General features: G+C 52.6%; 2 protein-coding genes and 1 long non-coding RNA gene across 5 annotated transcripts; all 3 read left to right on the forward strand.

Annotated features, from left to right (window-relative positions):
• Positions 1-2,734: 2,734 nt before the first annotated feature.
• On the forward strand, positions 2,735-10,261 carry ASB16 (ankyrin repeat and SOCS box containing 16). Its single transcript, XM_043584675.1, has 5 exons — positions 2,735-3,546; positions 5,327-5,594; positions 7,589-8,081; positions 8,457-8,570; positions 9,027-10,261. Exons 1-5 carry the CDS (start codon positions 3,246-3,248, stop codon positions 9,210-9,212), a joined length of 1,362 nt encoding a protein of 453 aa, XP_043440610.1. The 5' UTR covers positions 2,735-3,245; the 3' UTR covers positions 9,213-10,261.
• A 306-nt stretch (positions 10,262-10,567) lies between these two features.
• Positions 10,568-22,247, forward strand: LOC122485676. Its single transcript, XR_006297913.1, has 3 exons — positions 10,568-10,579; positions 11,948-11,953; positions 21,486-22,247. It is a non-coding gene; the product is annotated as an uncharacterized LOC122485676 (long non-coding RNA).
• TMUB2 (transmembrane and ubiquitin like domain containing 2) lies at positions 18,047-22,247 on the forward strand. Of its 3 annotated transcripts, none has more exons than XM_043584685.1 (4): positions 18,047-18,171; positions 18,725-18,849; positions 20,160-20,726; positions 20,983-22,247. In XM_043584685.1, the coding sequence occupies exons 2-4, from the start codon at positions 18,815-18,817 to the stop codon at positions 21,347-21,349; spliced, it is 969 nt and encodes a 322-aa protein (XP_043440620.1). In that variant the 5' UTR covers positions 18,047-18,171; positions 18,725-18,814; the 3' UTR covers positions 21,350-22,247. The 3 variants fall into 3 exon arrangements, with proteins under 3 accessions (XP_043440620.1, XP_043440619.1, XP_043440621.1); XM_043584686.1 differs by lacking the exon at positions 18,047-18,171 and adding an exon at positions 18,981-19,338 and having other exon boundaries at positions 18,178-18,849; XM_043584684.1 differs by having other exon boundaries at positions 18,116-18,849.
• Positions 22,248-22,256: the final 9 nt, after the last annotated feature.

The following is a 22,256-nucleotide window of genomic DNA, read 5'->3' on the forward strand; positions in this document are numbered from 1 at the left end:
GTTAAAGACCCTACCTAGTCTGACTGCCAGCCTCCCCTGCGTCGGCCTCAGCCTTCCCTAAGCTGCTGTGCATCTGAGGCCTCCAGTGGGTCTGGTGCCGCTCTAGGGAAGGCGCTAATCTCTTTCTTCCCGAAGAAAGGCTGATCCCCTGGATCCCTGTCTCAAGGCTGAAGTGAGCGAGTGCTTTAAGAATGCCATGTTCAGCTGGCTTCTGGTTGCTGTGGGGCCCTGTTCTAAAAGGCTTTTGTGTTCCAAGCCCAGGAGCAAGAAGGGGCTAATTTGCTAGCAACCTTCCTACCTGAACAGATCCTGCACTTCTTCCTCTTCTAGCCATTCCCCAGCCCTGCTGACGCAGCTCAGATCTGGGACACAGCCCACCTGTGCTGTGAGGTCGTCCGGTACCTAAACCGCTCCGTGCCCCTTGGCCTGCAATACCACTCCCCACTCAGTCCCCTTGAGCCCCGCTCTCTCCCGCTCACAGTCCTGACCGGCATCCTGGAATCTTGTGTCCTTCCTTACCCTACAGGCTCAGCTCCCAGAGGGCAGGGTGGGCATCCAGTCACCTGGCACTGTTTCCGCCACTAGAACTGGGCTCCCTGGGGGTTTGTGTGGGGGATGGAGTAAAAGCCTCCACTTTCTGCCCTCAGGAAGCTAAGGCTAAAGACAGGAGACAACACACGGTATCTCTGAGGACTGGGTTGTAGTCAGAGCACCTTCAGGCCTGAGTGACAGACAAGAAGGCTGCAGAGGAGCTGAGGAGGTCAACACAGCCCTTCACCCTACACGTCATGACCACTGTGTGCCTCAGAAGGACGGGGACACCCACCCCATCTTGGCCCCTCTTGGCCCCACCCGGCCCATCGGCTCCCAACCCTGGGAACCCAGCTGTGGGTGCTGAGCTAGGCCGTTGGCGGGGCAATTAAAACACCAAATGGGTTCCAACAGGGTTAATCACAGCCGCATTTATAGAGGCGCCTTTCTCTGAGGATCTCCAAAGACCTCGCTGCGCATGATGTCATTCCTCCTCTGGGATCCCCCACCCTGGAATACCACCAAGAAGCTGGGGCCAGAGTGGGTGAACAGCAGGGTAAGGGCAGTGCCGGAAACAGCCCAGGCTGCTGCCACCCACTTGGGCAGGCAGATGAGTGTTCGGGCTGGCAGAGAACAAGGGCCCTCAGTCAATGCACTACACATAAGGGGCCAGCCTGCTGCCAGCCAAGCGCTTCTAAACACCACATCCAGACCTATTGTGTGCCAGGCCCTTGCTGGGCCGCAGAGACCCAGCTGAATAAATCCTGGCCCTGCCCTGGCCCAGCATGGCCGACTTCTGTCCACGGGACACTGGGCTAGGTCCTTCGCAAAGTCCGTGTGAAGTCCTCCTGGAGTGCGGGGCAGGGGAGTGGCAGGGAAGGGTGAGGAGCCTCAATGAGGATGCTTCGGGCCTGAGGAACCGGGCTTCACTTTGGAGAGGGCAGCTGTTGGAAGCCAGCAGACACCGTCAAGCTAGGAAATGAACCATTTTAGATCCCTCCACTTGGGTGGCAGAGCAGAGGGATTGTGGCCAGAGAAAGGAACAGCAGGAGGCTGGGCCCGTCTGAGTTAAGGGCACTGAGATGGTGACTGACAGTGCGAGAAGCAGCCCTGGGACTTTGTGTGAGGGATCAGGGGGAGGAAGTAGTCGGAGGTAAGGGAGCAGGGGCTGCTGCGGTGCCAGGGAGGGGAGGAGGCGCTGCGGGCGGGCCGAGGGGCCAGGAGAGCCCGCAGCGCTGGGGCAGATGGACCGGGGCGCTGTGGGGCTCGGCTGGCCCTGAGGGGCCGAGGGGCCTCCTGCCAGCACACTGGGAGAGGTCGGGGATTGGGACAGCCGAGGCTGGGGCATTTCCTTGTACCCTCCCCTTCCCCCCGCTTGGCCCGCAGCACCAGCCAGTGCTATTTCACGGCCTCGTTCCTCCCCCTAGAGGCTCCTGGAAGGACAGCTGCTTTCTCTTGGTGAATGAGTTTGTGGTTTGTAGGTGTCTTTGGTCCTAGTCCCCAGTTGCCAGGTGGACCCCTTGCCTGGCAGGCAGGTGAGCCCTTTTAAGTGCCGGGGGATGGGGGGGGGCGGGACACAAAATTCATTGCGGGCAGTTTCTAGAGATCATGCTGGCCTGCTGGGAGGGTGGGGAAAGGCTCTCACCACTGTCCGCCCTCATGTGGCCACAGCAGCTGGAGCCAAAGTGCACCATCTATGCAGTCTGGCCACCTGGGGTCCTAGTCCTGGCTCCGCTCCAAGCGGTGACCTTGGAGCCAGTAATTTCCCTTGTTAATTTCCCCTTAAGTTCCTCATCGTTAAAACCGACATAAAACCACCCACCTCAGAGGTGCTCAAGTGTGATCAGTGGCTTGATTGTATAATTTATTGTCAAAACCAAGCTTTTTACCTCCGTGAGCCAGGAAGTATGGCCCTTGGAGTGAAGATGGGTGTAAAAGTTGGGGTGCCTGGGTGGCTCAGTTGGCTAAACATCCATCTCTTAATTTCGGTTCAGGTCATGACTTCATGGTTCGTGGGTTTGAGCTCTGAATCAGGCTCTGCGCTGACAGCGAGGCACCTGCTTGAGATTCTCTCTCTCTCCCTCTCTCTCTCTCTCTCTCTGCCCCTCCCTGCTTGTACATTCTCTCTCAAAATAAATAAATAAACATCAAAAAGAAGAAGATGAACGTAAAGGTAATGTAATTACTTGCAAAGCCCTGTGCATATGTGTGCAGAGTTATCCCTACCACGGCAGACGCTGGAAGACCTGGCTGCATCCTGTCTCCACCTGCCCGTATCTCCTGGGCTGGGCTCCGCCCTCCAGCCAACATCTGAGAGGCGGGGGCACTCAGGCTCTTCCTCCCTGTCCTGCCCGTCTCCCAGATTGACTGTTTCACTCCCCTCGGCCCTTGCCAACCCAAGATGCTCTCTCCAGAGAAGTAGGGGATGCTGACCATGAAGTTCCGTCCCGGATGGCCTCAGCTGAGGGCCACTGCCCCATTGGGAGGCTGTCAGCCGAGGCAGGCGTTGGCCCAACACCTTCTCTGCACCAGGATCACGACTCTGGGCAAGCGGTGTTTACTAAACCAGCGAAGGACCTATTTATAGCCTCAGCTGCTCTTCTTGCTGGGTCACGAGTGAGGGGCAGGGTGGCTGCTCAGAGCGAGGGAGGCAGTCGGCCGAGGGAACCGGGCTGTGCCCAGCTGCCACTGCCCAGACCCCTGGGCCCCTCCACATGGCAGAGGAGACCTTCCCCTTCACCTCCTCCGCGCTGCGCGCGCTCCGCCTGCAGCGGGAGTGGCTGGAGTGGGAGGACCGGCGGCGGGCTGCGGCCCAGCAGTGCCGAAGCCAAAGGTGCCCCCCCAGCACCCGGGCCCGACTCACCAGGCCACGCCGCTGCTGCCGAGACCCGGCCGTGCACAATGCTCTGTTCTCCGGTGACCTGCCACAGGTCCAAGCCCTGTTCCAAGATGAAGACGCTGCCAACATGATTGTGGAGACTGTGAGCAACCAGCTGGCCTGGTCAGCTGAACAGGGTAGGGAGCACCCAGTGGGGCAGAAGATGAGGGAGGGTAAGGGGGTGGGGGTGGGGAAGAGGACAGCCTTGGCCCCGCTGCCTCCCTCCCCACCACAGCCTTGACCATTCCTTCCTACAGCCCATTCTAGCTCCCTCCTAAGCAGAGATGAAGCGTAGTTAGCGGTTTGTATGTCTTTTCAGAGTTAAAGTTATATTAACATATCAATTACATGGGAACAGTTATTCTAATGCATTTTTTTCTCTGAATACATACATATATATATATATGTGTGTGTGTGTGTGTGTGTGTGTACACACACACATATTTAAGGGTTTTTTTTTAAGTTTTTTTATTTTGAGAGAGAGAGAGTCATGTAAACACGATCGCAAGCAGGGGAGGGGCAGAGAGAGAGGGAAGGAGAGAATCCCAAGCAGGTGACGCAGGGTTCAATCTCACAAACGTGGGATCATGACCTGAGCCGAAAGCAGGAGTTGGACGCTTAACCGACTGAGCCACCCGGGCACGCCTAAGATTTTATTTTTAAGGATTTCTGCTCAGGTCATGATCTCATGGTTTGTGAGTTTGAGCCCTGTGTCTGGCTTTGTGCTGACAGTGCTGAGCCTGCTTGGGATTCTCCATCTCCCCCACTCTCTGCCCCCCCCATCCCTGTGCACGCACGCACATGCACCCACTCACTCTCTCTCTCTCTCTAAAATGAATAAACGCTTTAAGATTTTTTAAATAAAATAAGTTAAGATTTTATTTTTAAGTGATCTGTACACCCTATGTGGGGCTCAAACTCACAACCCCAAGATCAAGAGTCACGCACTTCACTAACTGAGCCAGCCAGGCGCCTCCACATAATATTTTAAATAGATGCATAAATTATATTGTATGAGTGTGCCATGATTTATATAACCAGCCCCCAAATAGACTGGGTAGATAGGGTTCCTTTTTTAGAAAATTATTTTAAATAGCAATATGATGAACATCTTTGTGTACTTGCCAGAGAGTTTCCTTAGGTGCTATTCTGACCCGTGGGTTTGTCCATGTAAACCAAATACCTCAACTGAGATCGCCCTGCTCTTAAGACCGACAGAGATTGCCTCAAATCCCACACATGGATCTGGGGTCTCAAAATCCTCGGAGAGCTTATGTTCTCACAGTCACTGCCAGCGTCAGACTCCTGCTTGGCCTTAACTGTTAGAGATGTGACCCGACCCAGGGTATCCTGGTCTCATCCTGCAGCATATCTATCCCCAAATGGAACTCGGCCTTAATTTCAATCCTAATAAAAAATAAAGCATGCTTTACCCCAAATTTGGCAAACCCAGGAATCTCCTTCACCGTAATGCAAACAACTTACAGTTGGATATTAGGCATCTGCATCCTAAGCCCTTGGGGGTACCTGGTTGGCTCAGTCGGTTGAGCATGAATGACTCTTGATTTCAGCTCAGGTCATGATCTCACCTAGGATCAAGCCTCGAGTCAGGTTCCACACTGAGCATAGAGCCTGCTTGGGATTCTCTCTGTCTCTGTCTCTCTTTCTCTCTACCCCCTTCCCCCACTCTCGTGTGTGTGCTCTCTCTCTCTCTCAAATAAAAATTTAAAAATTTAAGTAAAATAAAATAAAAGGCTGTCCCAATTTATATTGAATGAGCCCCTCTCCGTAGGTACAGCCCTGCACAGCGTTCGTGCTCAGCCAAGGGTGCAGAGGGAAGGCCAGGGTCAATTGCATGCCACAACCTGCCCTGCGGATATCACATACCCCGCCCCCCACACTGCCTCCTCTCCCCAGGGTTCTGGGTGCTGACGCCTAAGACGAAGCAGACGGCACCCCTCACCATCGCTGCTGCCCGAGGCTACACTGACTGTGCTCGCCACCTGATCCGGCAGGGAGCTGAGCTGGACGCCCGGGTCGGAGGCCGGGCAGCCTTGCATGAGGCCTGTGCCCGGGCCCAGTCTGACTGTGTGCAGCTGCTGCTGACCTTCGGTGCCAAGGCCAACGTGTTGTCCGAGGAGGGCACGACCCCCTTGCACCTCTGCACAGCCCCTGAGTCCTTGCAGTAGGTGCCCAGGGGAGGGGTGTGTGTGTGTGTGTGTGTGTGTGTGTCCAGCTCACATGGCCGGAAGAAGGGGAAACACCTCACATACACATGTCCTCACAACAACCTGGGAGACAGGTGTCATCCTATGGGTGAGAAAACTGAGGCTCAACAAGTTTTAGTAACTTGTCCGTCATGTGAGCTAAGCCCTGGGGGCAGAAGCCTTGTTGTTTTTTTTGGAAAACCTATCCCAACCACAGTCTCTTAGCCTCTATGCATCCTCTGTAGCCAAATTCCTACCTGTTTTAAGGCAGGCATCAAGAAAGATGTAGCCCAGTGTTTCCCAACCTTAGTACAAGCCCCGGCCACACACACACCTCCTCCTCCCAAATTTTAAGATCGACAAGTTTTTCCAGGGGTCGAGGGTTGTGCCAAATGAGTGAAGGGGAGGGGGAGATACAGGTCTCCAGTTACGGAATGGATAAGGCAGGGGAATAAAAGGCACAGCATAAGGAACATTGTTAGAGCGATGTAACAGGACAGACGGTAGCTACACTTGTGAACATAGAATAATGTATAAACTTGTCAAATCACTAAGTTGCACACTTGAAATTAATGTAACATTGTGTGTCAACTATACTAAAAAAAAAAAAAAAACTTAAAAAAAAAAGATTAATAGGGTTTTGGCCCCCCCCTACATGTCAGTATTCGTACTTTTCCAAATCAGGTCCCCAGCCAGGGCTGGCAGTGGTAGGGAGTCAAGGGCTTCTGGGAGACACTCCACAGCCCACATGCTGGGGACCTCTCCCCAGCTGGATCTAGATCAGCGATGGACCCAAGTGATTCTAAGTTTCCATCCCTTTCTTGAATTCTTATGAGCACACGGTGCACTTTCCAACCGACTTTATCCTTTTAAGTGAAACTTACCGAAACCCTCCTGAGTGAGCTCCCCAGTGTTATTTATTTATTTTTCATTAAAAATTTTTTTTTAATCTTTATTCATTTTTTTTTTTTTGAGAGACAGAGCGCGAGCGCGGGAGGGGCAGAGAGAGAGGGAGACCCAGAATCCAAAGCAGGCTCACAGAGCCCGACGTGGGGCTCCAACGCCCCAACCACGAGATCATGACCTGAGCCGAAGTCGGATGCTTTACCAATACTGAGCCACTCAGGCATCCCTCTTCAGTGTTACTTAAGCGTAGTATTTAGAGACAAAAATTAGCCCATGATTAGAACTGACCGAGGAAATAAAGTTTACGGATGACTGGGCTGCTACTCCATTCTTGGCCACGGAGCATGGAGCCTCCTGCATCTGTGAACTGAGGGGGGGGGGGGGCTGGAATACTGGCCATTTGGGGGAGGGACACTGACACCTGGTCATCAGGGTTTTGCTGGGGATGCCGGATCTGCTCCTGGGCTTCCGGTGGCTCCCATTCTGGCTTTTTAATTATAAATTACTGTTAGTTTAATTGCATCATTAATGGAGTTTGTTTCGTGTTTGTTTTACCCCGTGGTGGTTAATGATGTATGTTTGCCTCAACAGTGTTCTGGCCTATAATTTTTCCAAGGACTGGAAGACCATGAAACACGTGCTCCCTAAAATCTGGGTTTTGTTGTTTTCTCTAGGGGAAAGGAGAGCGGGTGGGTCTTCAGGTGCCTTCCTCTGCCTGAGTGGATATCACTGGTCCAGAAGGGTGGTCTTCCAGGTTGGAGGCATGAAGAAAATATTAGGACTTCTATTTCTTTTTCTTTCCGTCTCATACTCTAATTTTCTATGCGTAACATTCATCACGGACACAGTAGTGGGTTTTCAAAACATTTTGTGCTATCAAAATGTTAGGAGACCACTGGCAAGGGGATCAGAACCAGGCCCTGGGGCGGGGTGGCAGGCGGGATCCCAATCCGCTTGGGGAGTCAGGTTTCAGAAACAAAAATTAGCCCATGATTAGAAGGGGATGACCGCAGGCCAGGCCTTGGTCCCTCAGCATTGGCCTCTGGGCCTTGCGCCTTGCCCCCAGGTGCGCCAAGCTGCTGCTGGAAGCGGGCGCGACTGTGAACTTGGCGGCGCAGGACAGCGAGATGACACCCCTGCACGTGGCGGCGGCTCGCGGCCTGGAGGAGCACGTGGCCCTCTACCTGGAGCACGGCGCCAACGTGCACCTGCGCACCAGCCAGGGCGAGACGGCCCTGAACGCAGCGTGCGCGGGGGCCGAGGGCCCAGGCAGCTGCCGACGTCACCAGGCGGCAGCGCGCCGGCTCCTGGCGGCCGGGGCAGATGCCCGCGCTGCCGGGCGCAAGCGCCACACGCCGCTGCACAACGCCTGTGCCAATGGCTGCGGGGGCCTGGCCGAGCTGCTGCTGCGCCACGGGGCCTGCGCTGGAGTGCCCAACGGGGCGGGCCACACGCCCATGGACTGTGCGCTGCAGGCCGTCCAGGACGCCCCCAACTGGGAGCCCGAGGTCCTCTTCTCAGCGCTGCTTGACTACGGGGCCGAGCCTGTGCGCCCTGAGGTGTGCAGGGAGGGCCTGTGCAAGGAGGCCCGGGTTGGGTGGGGAGCTCACGGCTGGAATTCCCCCCCGGGAAGAGGGGGACAGAGAGACTGAGAGCCCGGCTCTGTGGTCGTCTGTCCCCACCTTGGAAAGGACCACTGAGGGCTATAGGGGAGCGTGTCTAAGGAGAAGAGACTCCCAAGGAGACTGGTTGGGGCCAACAGGTTGCAGCCCACTTGAAGGTGGGGTAAACCGAGGCATGGGAAAGAGTGGGGAGAGACTCAAACTTTAGCCTCCCAAATTTGGGTGTGAGTGGGGCTTCGGCTTCGGCTGGGCTTGGGTCTGCCCTTGGCTGGGAGAGCCATGGTGACCCTAAGACCCTCTTTTGATTCCTAGATGCTGAAACACTGTGCCAACTTCCCTCGGGCCCTGGAAGTCCTGCTTAATGCCTACCCTTATGTCCCATCCTGTGATACCTGGGTGGAGGCAGTGCTCCCAGAGCTGTGGCAGGTAAGCATGTCCACCCCAGGGGCACAGCTTCTTCCTGGGCTCTGGGGGAGATGGAGAGGAAGGATGAGCCCCAGGCCTTATCCGTCCAGGGTGGGCTTCCCAGGGCCCCCCTCCTGTTCTGAGGGAGAACAACCTCAGAACAACCTCTAATCCCACACACCTCTCCTGCCTCTGTCACTTGTGCCAGCACGGGCATTTATCAGCGGGCTGTGTTGGCATCTTTGGAGTTGGGCGTGGGTGCAGTCATGGCTGAGACCCTGCCCTACAGCACGGTCCCATCTCCCATGACCCCTGCCGGGCCTCTGGGCTCTGAATCTGAGTCTTTCAAGATGCACCAAACACCTGGGGCGGGGGGTGCATGTTGCAAATGCCCCCAGGGCCCCCAGCTCTAGGTCATCCTGAGAGGTCAGAGTCAAGGGTACTGGGCCATCTGATCCCGTTCCACTCCTGGCCTAGGAGCACGAAGCCTTCTACACCTCGGCCCTGTGCATGGTGAACCAGCCCAGGCGGTTGCAGCACCTGGCCCGGCTGGCTGTGCGGGCCCAGTTGGGTGGCCGCTGCCGCCAGGCCGTCGCCAGCCTCCCACTGCCCCCCGTCCTCAGGGACTACCTGATGCTGCGTGCTGAGGGGCGTATCCAGTGAGCCCACGCCAGCTCATCCCTCCGGCGGCTTCCCGAGCTGCTTGCTGACCTCCAACCCCACCCGGGCTTCCGCTGTCCGATGGGAAGGTCTGCACACTCCGCCTTCACCCACCTCCATCTCCTTTGCTTACGTGGATGCCCCCCATCCACCCGGCCCCCAGGCCAGGAGGGGGGGATCCTTGTTGTTCCCCCATCCCCTGCCACCCGTGTACTTGTCTGGCCTCGTCAAGAGTCACAGACTCTGCCTGTACCTGCACTGCCTCTGCCCGAACTGCCTTTGTTGCTTGACGGGAAGACCTCGCTGCCTGGTCTTGAGACCCATGCCCGGCAAGGATGCCGGAACTCCCTTTGGGAATCACAACTCTGATCATGCCCTTCAGCGGCTCCTCACTACCTGCAGGCTAAAATCCAAATTCAGTAAGATTGATACATCTTCCACCGCTGCCTCCGCCAAGCTCTCTGGTCCTCTGACCCGCCCCCCCCCCCTTCTCCCTCTGAGGTTCCTGTGACCCAGCCTTAGCAAACTTAGCAGCTGGTTGCTGGATAAGAGCCACGCTGCTTCGCTTCCAGGCACCTGTATGCGCTGTTCCCTCTGCCTGGTGTACCCTTCCCGCATTTTTTTGGCCTGGTCGAAGCTGAGGACAAAATAGCGCTATCAGCCCAATAGCACGATCTCCTCAGAGCCCTCTTTGGATTGCACTTTTAAAAATAAGAGCCTGTGTCTGCATCGGCTTGGCTGAGACCGGGACTGCATTCCTGGAACAGGCATTTCAGCAAATGGTTGTTGAGGAAGGAATAAATGCGTGATGCCTGGGACCCGTTTACGGTCGTGCCCCCCTGTGCCCCCACCGGTGATACATGGTGTCTTAAACAATGGTCACTATACTTGTGGTCTCTAAGGGCCTGTGACAGGAGGACAAGCCACCAGCTGTCCCCCTTTTCACTTCCTCCTCCGGCCCCAGAGTCTAAAGTACCATCATTCATCTTTAAGAGGAACCTTTTGAGCCAAACCAGTTTTTATGAATGCAAATAAATGACTTGTGCCCAGAATCAAAGCGTGGATGTGTGAGGTTGAAATGTGGCCGAGATACGGGGCACCTGGGTGGCTCAGTCGGTTGAGTGTCCGACTTCGGCTCAGGTCATGGTCTCACGGCTCAAAGGTTCAAGGGTTCGAGGGTTTGAGCCCCACATCGGGCTCTGTGCTGACAGCGCGTTGCCTGGAGCCTGCTGCAGATTCTGTCTCCTTCTCTCTCTGCCCCTTCCCCGCTCACACTCTGTCTCTCAAAAGTAAACATTAAAAACTTAAAAAAAAAATGTGGCTGAGGTCCCCCTCACTCCATTTCTTTCACCCCACCTTTGTGCTCTTCCGTGGTTCCCAAGTTTTCTGCACGGAGCACCTGTTACTCTTCTGATAGGAAAAAGGGTATAAGAACAAACAGAAGGCCCCTGCCAGACCCTGAGCCTGTCGTACCCACCGCAGGAGAGTCCTTTTGCTGAGGGACCTGGGCTGTCCCCTGCCATTACTACCTGGAGTCACACGGTAGAGATGGGTCAGGAGTCCTGGGGGCCGCCTCCTGCCGCTGTCGCCCGGCCCACACTCCTCCGGGGAGAGTTGCATCTGAGGATCTTCCCTTCCCCCAACACGAGGACGGTTTTGTACCTTGGCATGCAGAGAGGCAGCCTCTCCTTTCTGGAAGAAAGTTTTGCCTTAATTTCGCAGACCCAAAGAGAAGAGAGGGAAATCCTCTCTAGTCCTGGGCCCAAGCTGGGAGCCTCGCTCTCAGGGGAGGATGCTGAGGGGCCCACCCCTTAACAGCAGGCAGACCCCAGTGAGCTCTGCCTCTTCTGTTCTACTTACAGCCGTGACAAAATACCCACTTAATAAAACCCCCAAAGAGATAGGAGATTATGTATGTTATTTTGGGGTAGGAGAAGATCTTCCAGGGTGAAAGCATAAAAGATTAACAGATTGGATACAGAAAAAAAAATGTTTTTATTTGGTTATAAAACCACCAGATCATAAGCACAAGTAAATGACAAAATATTGGGGGGTGCCTGGGTGGCTCAAATGGTTGAGCGTCTGACTCTTGATTTGGGCTCAGGTCGTGATCTTGCAGTTCATGTGTTCAAGCCCCACTGGTAGCATGGAGCCTGCTTGGGAGTCTCTCTCTTCCTCTCTCTCTGCCCCTCCCCCCTCAAAATAAATAAACTTTTTAAAAAAAGACAAAATATTGGGGGGAAAATCTGCAACTAAAAGATTTCACTTCCTTCATCTGTGAGGATAGGAACAGTATCTGGGTTTTTTGTTTGTTTTTAATGTTTTGTTTTTTTTTTTTAATTTTTTTTTCAATGTTTATTTATTTTTGGGACAGAGAGAGACAGAGCATGAACAGGGGAGGGGCAGAGAGAGAGGGAGACACAGAATCCGAAGCAGGCTCCAGGCTCTGAGCCATCAGCCCAGAGCCCGACGCGGGGCTCGAACTCACGGACTGTGAGATCGTGACCTGGCTGAAGTCAGACGCTTAACCGACTGCGCCACCCAGGCGCCCCTTTAATGTTTATTTTTGAGAGAGCGACAGAACGGGGGAAGGGCAGAGAGAGAGACAGACAGTATCCAAAGCTCTGAGCTGTCAGCACAGAGCCCGACGTGGGGCCCGGACCCACAAACTTCGAGATCATGACCTGAGCCAAAGTTGGACGATTAACTGACTGAGCCCCCGCGCGCCCCAGGAACAGTATCTGGTTTATTCACCACTGGTGACTGGGTGCCTGTGCAGGGCTTTGCGGAGAGTGGACCCTCCAATATCTGTCGAATCCATGAATGGCGACGCTCAACCTCGCCAGCAATCAGGAAAATGCAAACTGAAACAATAATAAGATATTATTCGCCCACCAGGTTGAGGGAATTAATTGGTAAAGACTGATAACGCACAGTGCCCAGGAAGATGGAACTTTTTGCTCATCCTGTTGGTGGGAAGGGAAACTGCCTTTCTGGTGGGCGATTTAGCGGCACCCTTAAGCACTGCTCCCCAGTTACACAAAAGGCTGGCACACGTGGGAACGTTCGCCCCAGCACTGCGCGCAAGGAGGACACAACGAAGCGGGAAATAGTGAATAAATCCATACTCTGGCGTACAACGCGGCCCTTACAAAGGGTAGTCCCTCCAGCAGGAAAGAACTGGGGAGGGCTTCCACGTGACCAGCACGAGGTATTACCTTGGAAAGATTTTCAAGGCCGTTGTCGAAGAGAAAAAAATAGGTCGGAATGCGATACGTCCAGCAAACAAACAAAACCAGACCGCACGATCGCAGATGAAGAGAGAAAGGCCCAGAGGCAGGTGCCCAAAAAGTCTCCCCTGGGAGGGGAGAAGGACTGTGACAGTGGGGCATTTCACGGTCTGTATTTCACGCCTAGTGTGGGACTTGAACTCACAACCCTGAGATCAAGAGTCTCATGCTGTATGACTGAGCCAGCCAGGCACCCTGCCACTATGTGGGGGGTTTTTTTTTTTAAGTTTTGTTTTTTTTTTCATATTTGAATTTTTTAGAAACAGGTACCCATGGATTCTTGTGAAATTAAAAGTTTCTTAAGGGAAGAAAACACAAAAGGCCTGAACAATCAATTTACAAAGTGATTGAAGAAATACGAAAAATGGAAAACTCTCTAGTAAGCCAATGAAGGAAATCAAAGGAACAGACACGCCTCTCTCTATCAGATTGGCAAACATGGATGAACGACACAGAGTGCTTGGGGAAGGAGCAGTTTTAGTAAAACAGACTTAACTGTACACATTCCAATCCAGGTGCCCCGGAAAGCCCCTTTCAAAACACTCTTAACTGTTTCTTGTCCTTTCCTCTCCACATTCATAAAATGCATCCTTTGCTAGACTCAACCTCCCCGGTTTCTTTTTTCTCTTTAAAAAAAAAATTTTTTTTTAATGTTTATTTATTTTTGAGACAGAGAGAGACAGAACATGAAGGGGGAGGGTCAGAGCAAGAGAGGGAGACACAGAATCTGAAACAGGCTCTAGGCTCTGAGCTGTCAGCACAGAACCCGACGCAGGGCTTGAACTCACGAACCGCAAGATCATGACCTGAGCCGAAGTCGGATACTTAACCGACTGAGCCACCCAGGCGCCCCTCTTTTTTCTCTTTTAAAAAAATGTTTAGGGGCACCTAGGTGGCTCGGTGGGTTAAGCGTCTGACTTCAGCTCAGGTCATGATCTCGTTGTTTGAGAGTTCGAGCCCCGCATCGGGCTCTACTGTCAGCGCAGAGCCTGCTTCAGATCTTCTGTTCCCTTCTCTCTCTGCCCCTCCCCTACTTGTTCTCTCCCCTCCCCTCTCAAAAATAAATAAACATAAAAAATGTCTACTTCTGGGGGCGCCTGGGTGGCTCAGTCGGTTAAGCATCCGTGTTGGGCTCTCAGGGCTCTGCACAAGGAGCACAGAGCCTACTCGAGATTCTCTCTCTTTCCCTCTTTCTCTGCCCCTCCCCTGCTTGCTCTCTCTCTCTCTCTCTCAAATATAAATAAACTTTAAAAAATTTTTTTGTATTCTTGAAGTATGGTTGACATACAACGTTACGTTAGTTTCGCGTATACAACATAGTGATTCTACAATTCTATACATTATGCCCAACCTCCACTTTTATCAACCCTTCATCCCAGCAGCTGAGCATTCCAAGTCTACCTCACCCCTAGCCAATCCTTCTTCCTCTTCTGTTCCATCCATTTTCTTCCCTGCCACGGCCGTCTTAGGACTTCACCTCTGGCCAGCAGAGAAGAGAACTCTCTCAAATTCCCCATCTCTTCCCTCCAGCTTCTCCGAATCCAACCATCATTCATTGAATGTATCTTGACCAAATAACTCCTGTAGGCAGGCATCGGAATCGATTGGGGGGATAGTGGAGTAAAAATAAATAAATAAATAAATAAATAAATAAATAAGACACGAAAACCACAGCTCCTCCCTTTAAGGAATTTGGTAAAACAAAAAAATTAAAAAACGACAATACAGTGTGATAAGCGTCCTGGCAGAAGTCGGTCCATGCAGCTTACGAAACACGAGAGTGTTTGTGCCTAGTCCCCAGATGGATTAGTCAGATAGCTGGGGCAGTCAAAAAGCCGGATTTCCAGCCTCCTCTGCAGGGCAGCCCTGGCCACTGGCTCCACCCTCCTGGGCTTCAGAGGTCACAGCTCAGTCAAGTATTCCCTTCTCAGATGGCCTTGATTTTCACTTCCCCCTTTCCCTCTGCTCTTTCCTCCTTGTAGGATCTTGTATCAGGATTCTCAGCACCTCCCCCCATTAATCCCCGTTCTCTCTAGCCTCCACCCTGTTTTGGGGGAAGGAAACAGTAGTGGGTGCCACTCACGCTGCTATAGGAATGGAAATAGGTACAACCTGCTAGAGGGCATGTATCAAACACCTTGATAATGTGAACACCCTTCGATCCAGCAATTCCATTTTTAGGAATTTATCCTAGGGAAAAAATCATGGATGTGTACAAAAATCTGTCATCAAAGACACACAAAAATTTTTATTGAGACTCGGTTAAGCGTCCAACTTTGGCCCAGGTCATGATCTCACGGCTTGTGGATTCAAGCCCTGCGTTGGTCTCTGTGCTGACAGCTCGGAGCCTGGAGCCTGCTTCGGATTCTCTGTCTCTGTCTCTGTCTCTCTCTGCCCTCCCCTGCTCATGCTCTCTCTCTCTCTCTCTCAAAAACAAATAAACATGAAAAAAGATTACGGTGCAACATGGAAGATAATACTGTTGAACAGCTATTTAAAGCTATGCTATGATGCTATAAAAATATTCGGTGACATAGGAGACGCTTCATGGTATACAATTAATGATAAAAGGAAGGGACCAAATACTGACAATAAGATCACACTGACAGAGAGAGAGAGAAAGAGAGAGACAGCTCGAGCACAGGCACTGGATGACTTTAGCTACAGCACAAATGGCCTCATGTGGACAATTATTTATTCGCTGTGAGCCTCAGTTCCCAAACCTATAAAATGTGTATAATAAGAGCTATTTGATTTGGCTCCATAAGATAATGTATATGAAGTACTTAGCACAGTACCTGGCACATAATAAACTCTCAAAAGCGCTAATAGTGGTTCAGCTCATTGGCTTATTCGTTCCCTCAAGTATTTCTTGAGAGCCCTTGAACTTGCTACTCTCTCTCTTTGGAACTTTGCTTGATAAATCTCTATTCACTCTTCAAAACTCCGTGTAGCTATATTATGATGCCCTGCCCCTCCAGCATTCTTCAAAATAAAAACACTAAATTTTAACCCCCCAAAATACACATATGCAGACATTAAAACAATACCTTACCTTTCAGGGGCACCTGGGTGGCTCAGCCGGTTAAGTGACCGACTTCTGTTCAGGTCATGATCTCACGGTTCACGCGTTCGAGCCCTGTGACAGGCTCTGGGATGACCGCTCAGAAACTGGAGACTGCTTATGATCCTGTGTCTCCCTCTCTCTCTTTTTGCCCCTCCCCCACTTGTGCTCTCCCTCTCTTTCAAAAATAAATAAACATTAAAAAAAAAATCCCTTGCTGGGGCCCTGGGTGGCTCCGTCGGTTAAGCGTCTGACTTCGGCTTAGGTCATGATCTAGCGGTTTGGGGGTTCGAGCCCCGCGTCGGGCTCTGTGCTGACAGCTCGGAGCCTGGAGCCTGCTTCGGATTCTGTGTCTCCTTGTCTCTCTGCCCCTCCCCAACGTGTGCTCTGTCTCTCTGTGTCTCTCAAAAAATAAATAAACGTAAAAACAAATTTTTTTTAAATACCTTGCATTTCACAAACGTACTGTTGATCAAAAGAAGCCAGACCAAAGAATTGAAAGCAGGGACTCAAATAGATAACTCGTACATCAATGTGCGTGGCAGCACTATTCACAATAGCCACAAGGTGGAAACAACACAAGTGTCCATTAACAGATTAACGGATGAAGAAAATGTGCTATATACATACGATGCAATATTATTCAGCCTGAAAAAGGAATGACATTTTGGTAGAGTCTACAACATGGATGAGCCCTGAAAACACGGTTAAGTGAAATAAGCCGGATACAAAAAAGACAAATATTGTACGATTCCACTTATATGAGATACCTGGAATAGGAAAATTCATAGAAAGTATAATAGAGGTGGGAAGGAGGCATGGGTATAGGAAATGGATAGTGGTGATGTGTGCATGACATTAGGAATGTCCTTAATGCCACTGACTTAGCCACTTAAAATGGTTAAAGTGGGGGCGCCTGGCTGGCTCAGGTGGTAAAGCATGTGACTCTTGATCTTGATCGCGGTCATGAGTTTGAGCCTCAGGTTGGGTGTAGAGATTACTTACATAAATAAAATAGGGGCACCTAGATGGCTCAGTCAGTTGAGCATCCGACTCTTGGTTGCAGCTCAGGTCATGATCCCAGGGTTGTGGGGTTGAGCCCCACATCAGGCTCCATGCTGAGTGTGGAGCCTGCTTAAGATTCTCTCTCCTTCTGCCCCTCTCCCTCACTTGCGCATGCTCTCTCTCTAAAACATAAATCAACCAGTAAGTAAATAAATAAATTATGTGGTCAAAACGGTAAATTTATGTGTATTTCACAATAAGGCTTGGGGGAAAAAAGCTAGATGGTTTGCTTCCATTTATACAAAGTACAAAACCAGAGAAAACTAATCTATGGTGACAGAAGTCAGTGGCTGGAAAAGGACATGAAGAGGGGTTATGGGGTCATTTGCTATGTTTTTATCTGAGTGTGGGTTCCACTGGTATTCAATTGGTGAAAACCACCAGCTCTTCGCTTATAAGTTTACCCCTGTCTGCCTTTTTTATACTTCATTCAATAGTTCACCAGAAAACAACAAAAATCCTAGCATGTCTTTTGGAAAAAAAAAATTTTTTTAAATAATCTCTATGTCCAATGTGGGGCTCAAACTCACACCCCCAACTGAGCCAGCCAGGCACCCCCGAAAGAATTTTATTTTTGGGAGAGAGAGAGAGAGAGAGAGAGAGAGAGAGGCAGAGTGTGAGCGAGCGAGGGAGGGGCAGAGGGAGAGGGAGACAGAATTCGAAGCAGGCTCCAGGCTCTGAGTCGTCAGCGCAGAGCCGGATGGATGAGGGGTTGGAACTCACGGACTGCGAGATCATGACCTGAGCCGAAGTTCGACGCCCAACGGACTGAGCCACCCAGGCGCCCCATGAAAGAATTTTAATTGCAAAAATCCGGATAAGTTCTTGGGAGATGAACCTTTTTCCCCCCTGTCTTTTTCTGTGCTCCTTTTCTTGCGCCTGAAGCCTGCGCTGAATCTGTGCCTTCTTTGAAATGCTTTCTCGCCTCATTCACCAAGGTCCCACGCTACCTGGGGCCACATTCTTGGAGCAGCCGGCCGGTGACTAAATTGCCTCCTGTCTGTCTCTAGACTAGCCTGAGTTGAACTTTTGGAGGTCAGTCCTCACTGATCCCGCTAACCAGGAACTCAGTGCACAGGACAGAGCAGTATTAAATCCAATCAGCCCGGGAGGCTGGGAACAAGACCGGAAGAACAGGCTGGGACAAGGGAAGCGCCGCTCACGTTCTGCCCAGCTGTGCCAGCCCGCCTCAGTTTTCCAGACGCGAAGCCACGCCCTCCCCCAAGCACCTCCCCCAATCCCATCTGGCCCCGCCCCCCACCCATGGGCTCCTTAGGCCCCTCCCAGTGAGTGTGGCCCCGCCCCGGGAGGGCGACGATCCCGCCAACAGTGACTCCGCCCCTCCTTCCGCTGAGAAACCTGTCCCTTTTATTTAAAGAATACATTTACGTCAGCCCGCCTTACGTAGATTTACGTCATCAGTGCAAAGCGCGGAGGCGGGACTTCCTTCTCTGGTTCAAACAGCTTCCGGGAGAAGCCGGAAGAAACCGGACCCTGGACAGAATCGGGGAGAGCCAGCCCCTCCCCCGGCCCCTACGGAAAGGTGAGTCCATGGGCCTTCCTGGCGAAGTCAAGACACTTGGTCTGGCCCTTTCTGGTGAGGATCTCCTTCCCTATCCAGGCACCGTACTGGTCCAATCCCCCTTTAATTTCCCATGACTCCCCGCGTACTCAAGCCCCGCCCCCAGGCCCTCAGCCCCGCCCCGAAGTTTGAGGGGTGTGGATGGTTTGTGACCCCCTCTTCCGACTCTACCCCTTACGGGCTGGGAGAACTGAGCTTGCTGGCCAGGGACCGGGCAGCCTTTCGGCTCAGGTGGGCCCACGGACTTCTCTCCGGCGCCGCGGGAATAGGACCGCCCAACGCGGAGCCTGCGCCTCAGAAAACGCGGGGTCGGGACCCCTCCTCACCGCGCCGTCAGTGTCGCTCACAGGCTGAGGAGAGAGCAGAGGCCTCTGAGGCCGGAGACCTGGGGTCCTGCCTGGCCCCTGCCCCCGAAAGTTCCCTGTGCCTGTGCCAGTCGTTTTCGCTTCTCTTCGCCGCAGTTTCCTTTTCTGTAAATCAGGGTTGGTGACATTAACCTTCTTACTACCATCAGGGGCTAGTCTGGGGAGCGAGAAGTAACTGCCACCGTTTATTTATTGAACCGTTGCCATGTGCCAGACCCTGTGCTAGGTATCTTGCTTCGATGATTTCCCGTCACCGTCAAAACAACCTTATGAGGTAGGTGCTATTTTTAACCCCATTTTACTGAAGAGAAAGCTGAGGCTCTGAGAAAGTTGTCCGAGGTTACAGAGCTAGTAAGAGGCAAGAGCAGGATCGTAATTAGTGTTCTGTTTTTGTTTTCACTCCAGGGCCCAGGTTCTAAATAAGGATGTGGAAGCTATTCAGATGTTGACATGTCACGCACATATTCTTTGAGCAGTTTCTATGGCATCGTGCTAAGGCACTGGGGTACAGAGAAAAATACTTGTCATCCAGAAGTCTAGTAGGGAGAGATGGACAAGTAGATGAGTGTAATGAAATGTTATAGGTATCGTGAGAATAGTTTATTCATGATAATCATCCGATCGGATTTGCCCGGGACAGCTGTGAAAACAGCACACTCTCCAAGGTTGAAAGAGTAGGTCCTCTAAGGAGCAAAAGAAAGGCTTTCCTGCCTTTCTAAGCAACTACCAAGGGAGAAACTGCACGGTGCGAGAAGAGATACAGGTATGGATTGTGCGAGCTATTTTGGAATCGCTTCCAAGTCATTTCCACCTAGGTAGTGGCTTTGCAGTCGTGAGCCTACGATGACCCAGAAGGGTGGTGTTTCTGGTGTCCGTCCTCCTTCGCTCCCTAGGGCTCGCCGGAAGTGTTTCAGAGGCGGGAGACACAGTGCCTGCTGCATAATGTTTGCTGATGGGCCCTACACAGTTGTCCCCTTGGGGTGGTCTGTGACTCTGCTGCTGGTGAAAAAATGTTTTTTTGGTTCTTGACACCTGCACCTGAATAGGTGACCACGAACGAGGTAGGGTTCAAATGAGACAATCTGGCGAGAGTGGCCGCACTGTGTTTCCAGAAGGCCCTAGAATGAAATATTTCAGGCTCTTTGGTCTCTCTGAAGCCTCCTTGGAGGCTTCTCGGGGTGGGGGGTGGGGGGCATAGTTGCTGGACCAAGTGATAGAAATCCTAGAGAAACTCAGGGCTCAAAGAGGCAAATGTTTTCCCCCGCCTACCAAAAAAACAACGACGAGTTGCAGGAGCAGCAGCAACAAAGTCCTGAGGTTTTCCTGATGATCCATGCTCTCGGGAGGTTGAAATGTGAGAGAGGGAAGGTGTGGATCCCGAAAACTAGTGTTTCACATTGGAGACAAAAGGGAAGTCCTTAGCTTTAGGTTGGGGGTCCGGAGGTAGGAAGATTTGTTCCCCCTTCTATGGGGAGCCGAACTCCCATTTTCTTTCAGGGCTGGCTCAGTTAAAACGTAAACAAGCTAGGGACCTGGCTGCAACCCCACGTACCCTGCTTATGCTATCCCCCTTTGTTCCTGCAGTGTCGACCCAGTCAGCAGCCAGGCCATGGAGCTCTCTGATGTCACCCTCATTGAGGGTGTGGGTAATGAGGTGACTGTGGTGGCAGGTGTGGTGGTGCTGATTCTAGCCTTGGTCCTAGCTTGGCTCTCTACCTACGTAGCAGACAGCGGTAGCAACCAGCTCCTGGGCACCATTGTGTCAGCTGGCGACACATCCGTCCTCCACCTGGGACACGTGGACCATCTAGTAGCGGGCCAAGGCACCCCAGAGCCCACTGAACTTCCCCATCCATCAGAGGGTAATGACGAGAAGGCTGAAGAGGCTGGCGAAGGTGGGGGAGACCCCACAGGGGAGCCCGGAGCCGGGGGTGGCGTTGAGCCGAGCCTTGAGCATCTGCTTGACATCCAAGGCCTGACCAAAAGACAAGCGGGCCCAGAAGGCAGCAGTCCAGAGGCCCCCCTGAGACCTGAGGATGGCAGCTGCCTCCCCCCCAGCCCCGGCCTCATCAATGTGCGGCTCAAATTCCTCAATGACACCGAGGAGCTGGCTGTGGCCAGGCCGGAGGATACTGTGGGTGCCCTGAAGAGGTGAGTGGCCTGGAGAGCGGGAGGCTTCTCGTAGCCCGTGCCCTCAGCCCTTGGTCACCTGGGAGGAGGCTGGTGTCCACATGGGAGCAGCAGGGATGGGTCAGGTCCGTCCAGCCCCCACTAGGATTGCGTAGGATGCTTCTTAGAAACTCACCCTTTGGCTTTTCCCCTCATTGCGCTGCTTTGTCAGTCCAGGCCTGTTTGCCTTCTCATTCCTCGCCTTCTGTGTTTCCTTCTGCCTCTTTCATCCCTACAGTAAATACTTCCCTGGACAAGAGAGCCAGATGAAACTGATCTACCAGGGCCGTCTGCTGCAGGACCCAGCCCGCACACTGCGTTCTCTGAACATTACCGACAACTGTGTGATTCACTGCCACCGCTCCCCCCCAGGGTCAGCTGTTCCAGGCCCCTCAGCATCCTTGGCCCCCTCTTCGGCCACTGAACCCCCCAGCCTTGGCGTCAGTGTGGGCAGCCTCATGGTGCCCGTGTTTGTGGTGCTGTTGGGTGTGGTCTGGTACTTCCGTATCAATTACCGCCAGTTCTTCACAGCACCTGCCACCGTCTCCCTGGTGGGGGTCACCGTCTTTTTCAGCTTCCTAGTATTTGGGATGTACGGACGATAAGGATATAGGGAGAAAATGAAAGGCATGGTCTTCCTTCTTTATGGCCTCCCCCCTTTCCTGGCCAGAGCTGGGCCCAAGGGCTTGGGAGGGAGGGGTGGAAAGGATGTGGTGGGTCCTCCTCCTTAGGACATAGGAGGCAGGTACAGGGCCTCCCCTTCACGTCCACGAGGGTACAGACGTCCCCTCTGTGCAAGCACAACTCAGGTAGAAAACGAGGACGTCATCTTCTTTCACTTTTAGGGTCCAGAAATTCAGAGCTGAGCTGGCGGTCTAGCTCAGTGGGCAGCCGGGGCTCGGAGGATTCCCTCCCAGCTGTGGCCCTAGCTCTTTCCATTGTCTTGCATGTCTGCTCCTCAGTACCCAGGGCTGCCTGCCAGGGCAGCTCAGCATGGCCCCAGCATACTTCTGTAGGGAGCCTGGAGAATTTTTCTGTTTCTTAAGGGAATATCCATCTTTTGAGACTAAAGTCACACAGCAGGAATGAAGGTTGTGTCCGCTTCCCCTGTAGGCACCTAGCCGCCTCTACCTTCTCCCTCCACCCCTGTAGCAGGAATAGGGTGTTCTCTGTGTTCTGGATAGTTTCCAGTGTTCTCCCCTTTTTCAAAGCACTTTGCTTGTATTTTTTTTTTTTTTTAATAGTCCTTTATAGAGCTCAGTCAGGAAGGGGAGTGCGGCACAAAGCCAAGCCCCCAGCATTGGGAGAGGCCAAGCCACAGCTGCTGCTACCCTAGGCCTAAGGCTGTAAGCAAGAGACAGCTCTGGCCCTCAGCCAGTGTCCTACCCTGCCCAGCTCCAAGGACGAGCTCTGGGTATGGAGCCCTGGGCCCCAGGCCCTTGCCTCTGGGGCTCATGGATGGAGGGTCAGTGTCTGTGACTAAATAAAGTTCCGTTTTGTGGCTGTGGAGCC

Source organism: Prionailurus bengalensis, chromosome E1, assembly GCF_016509475.1.
Source record: "Prionailurus bengalensis isolate Pbe53 chromosome E1, Fcat_Pben_1.1_paternal_pri, whole genome shotgun sequence".
NCBI lineage: Eukaryota > Metazoa > Chordata > Mammalia > Carnivora > Felidae > Prionailurus > Prionailurus bengalensis.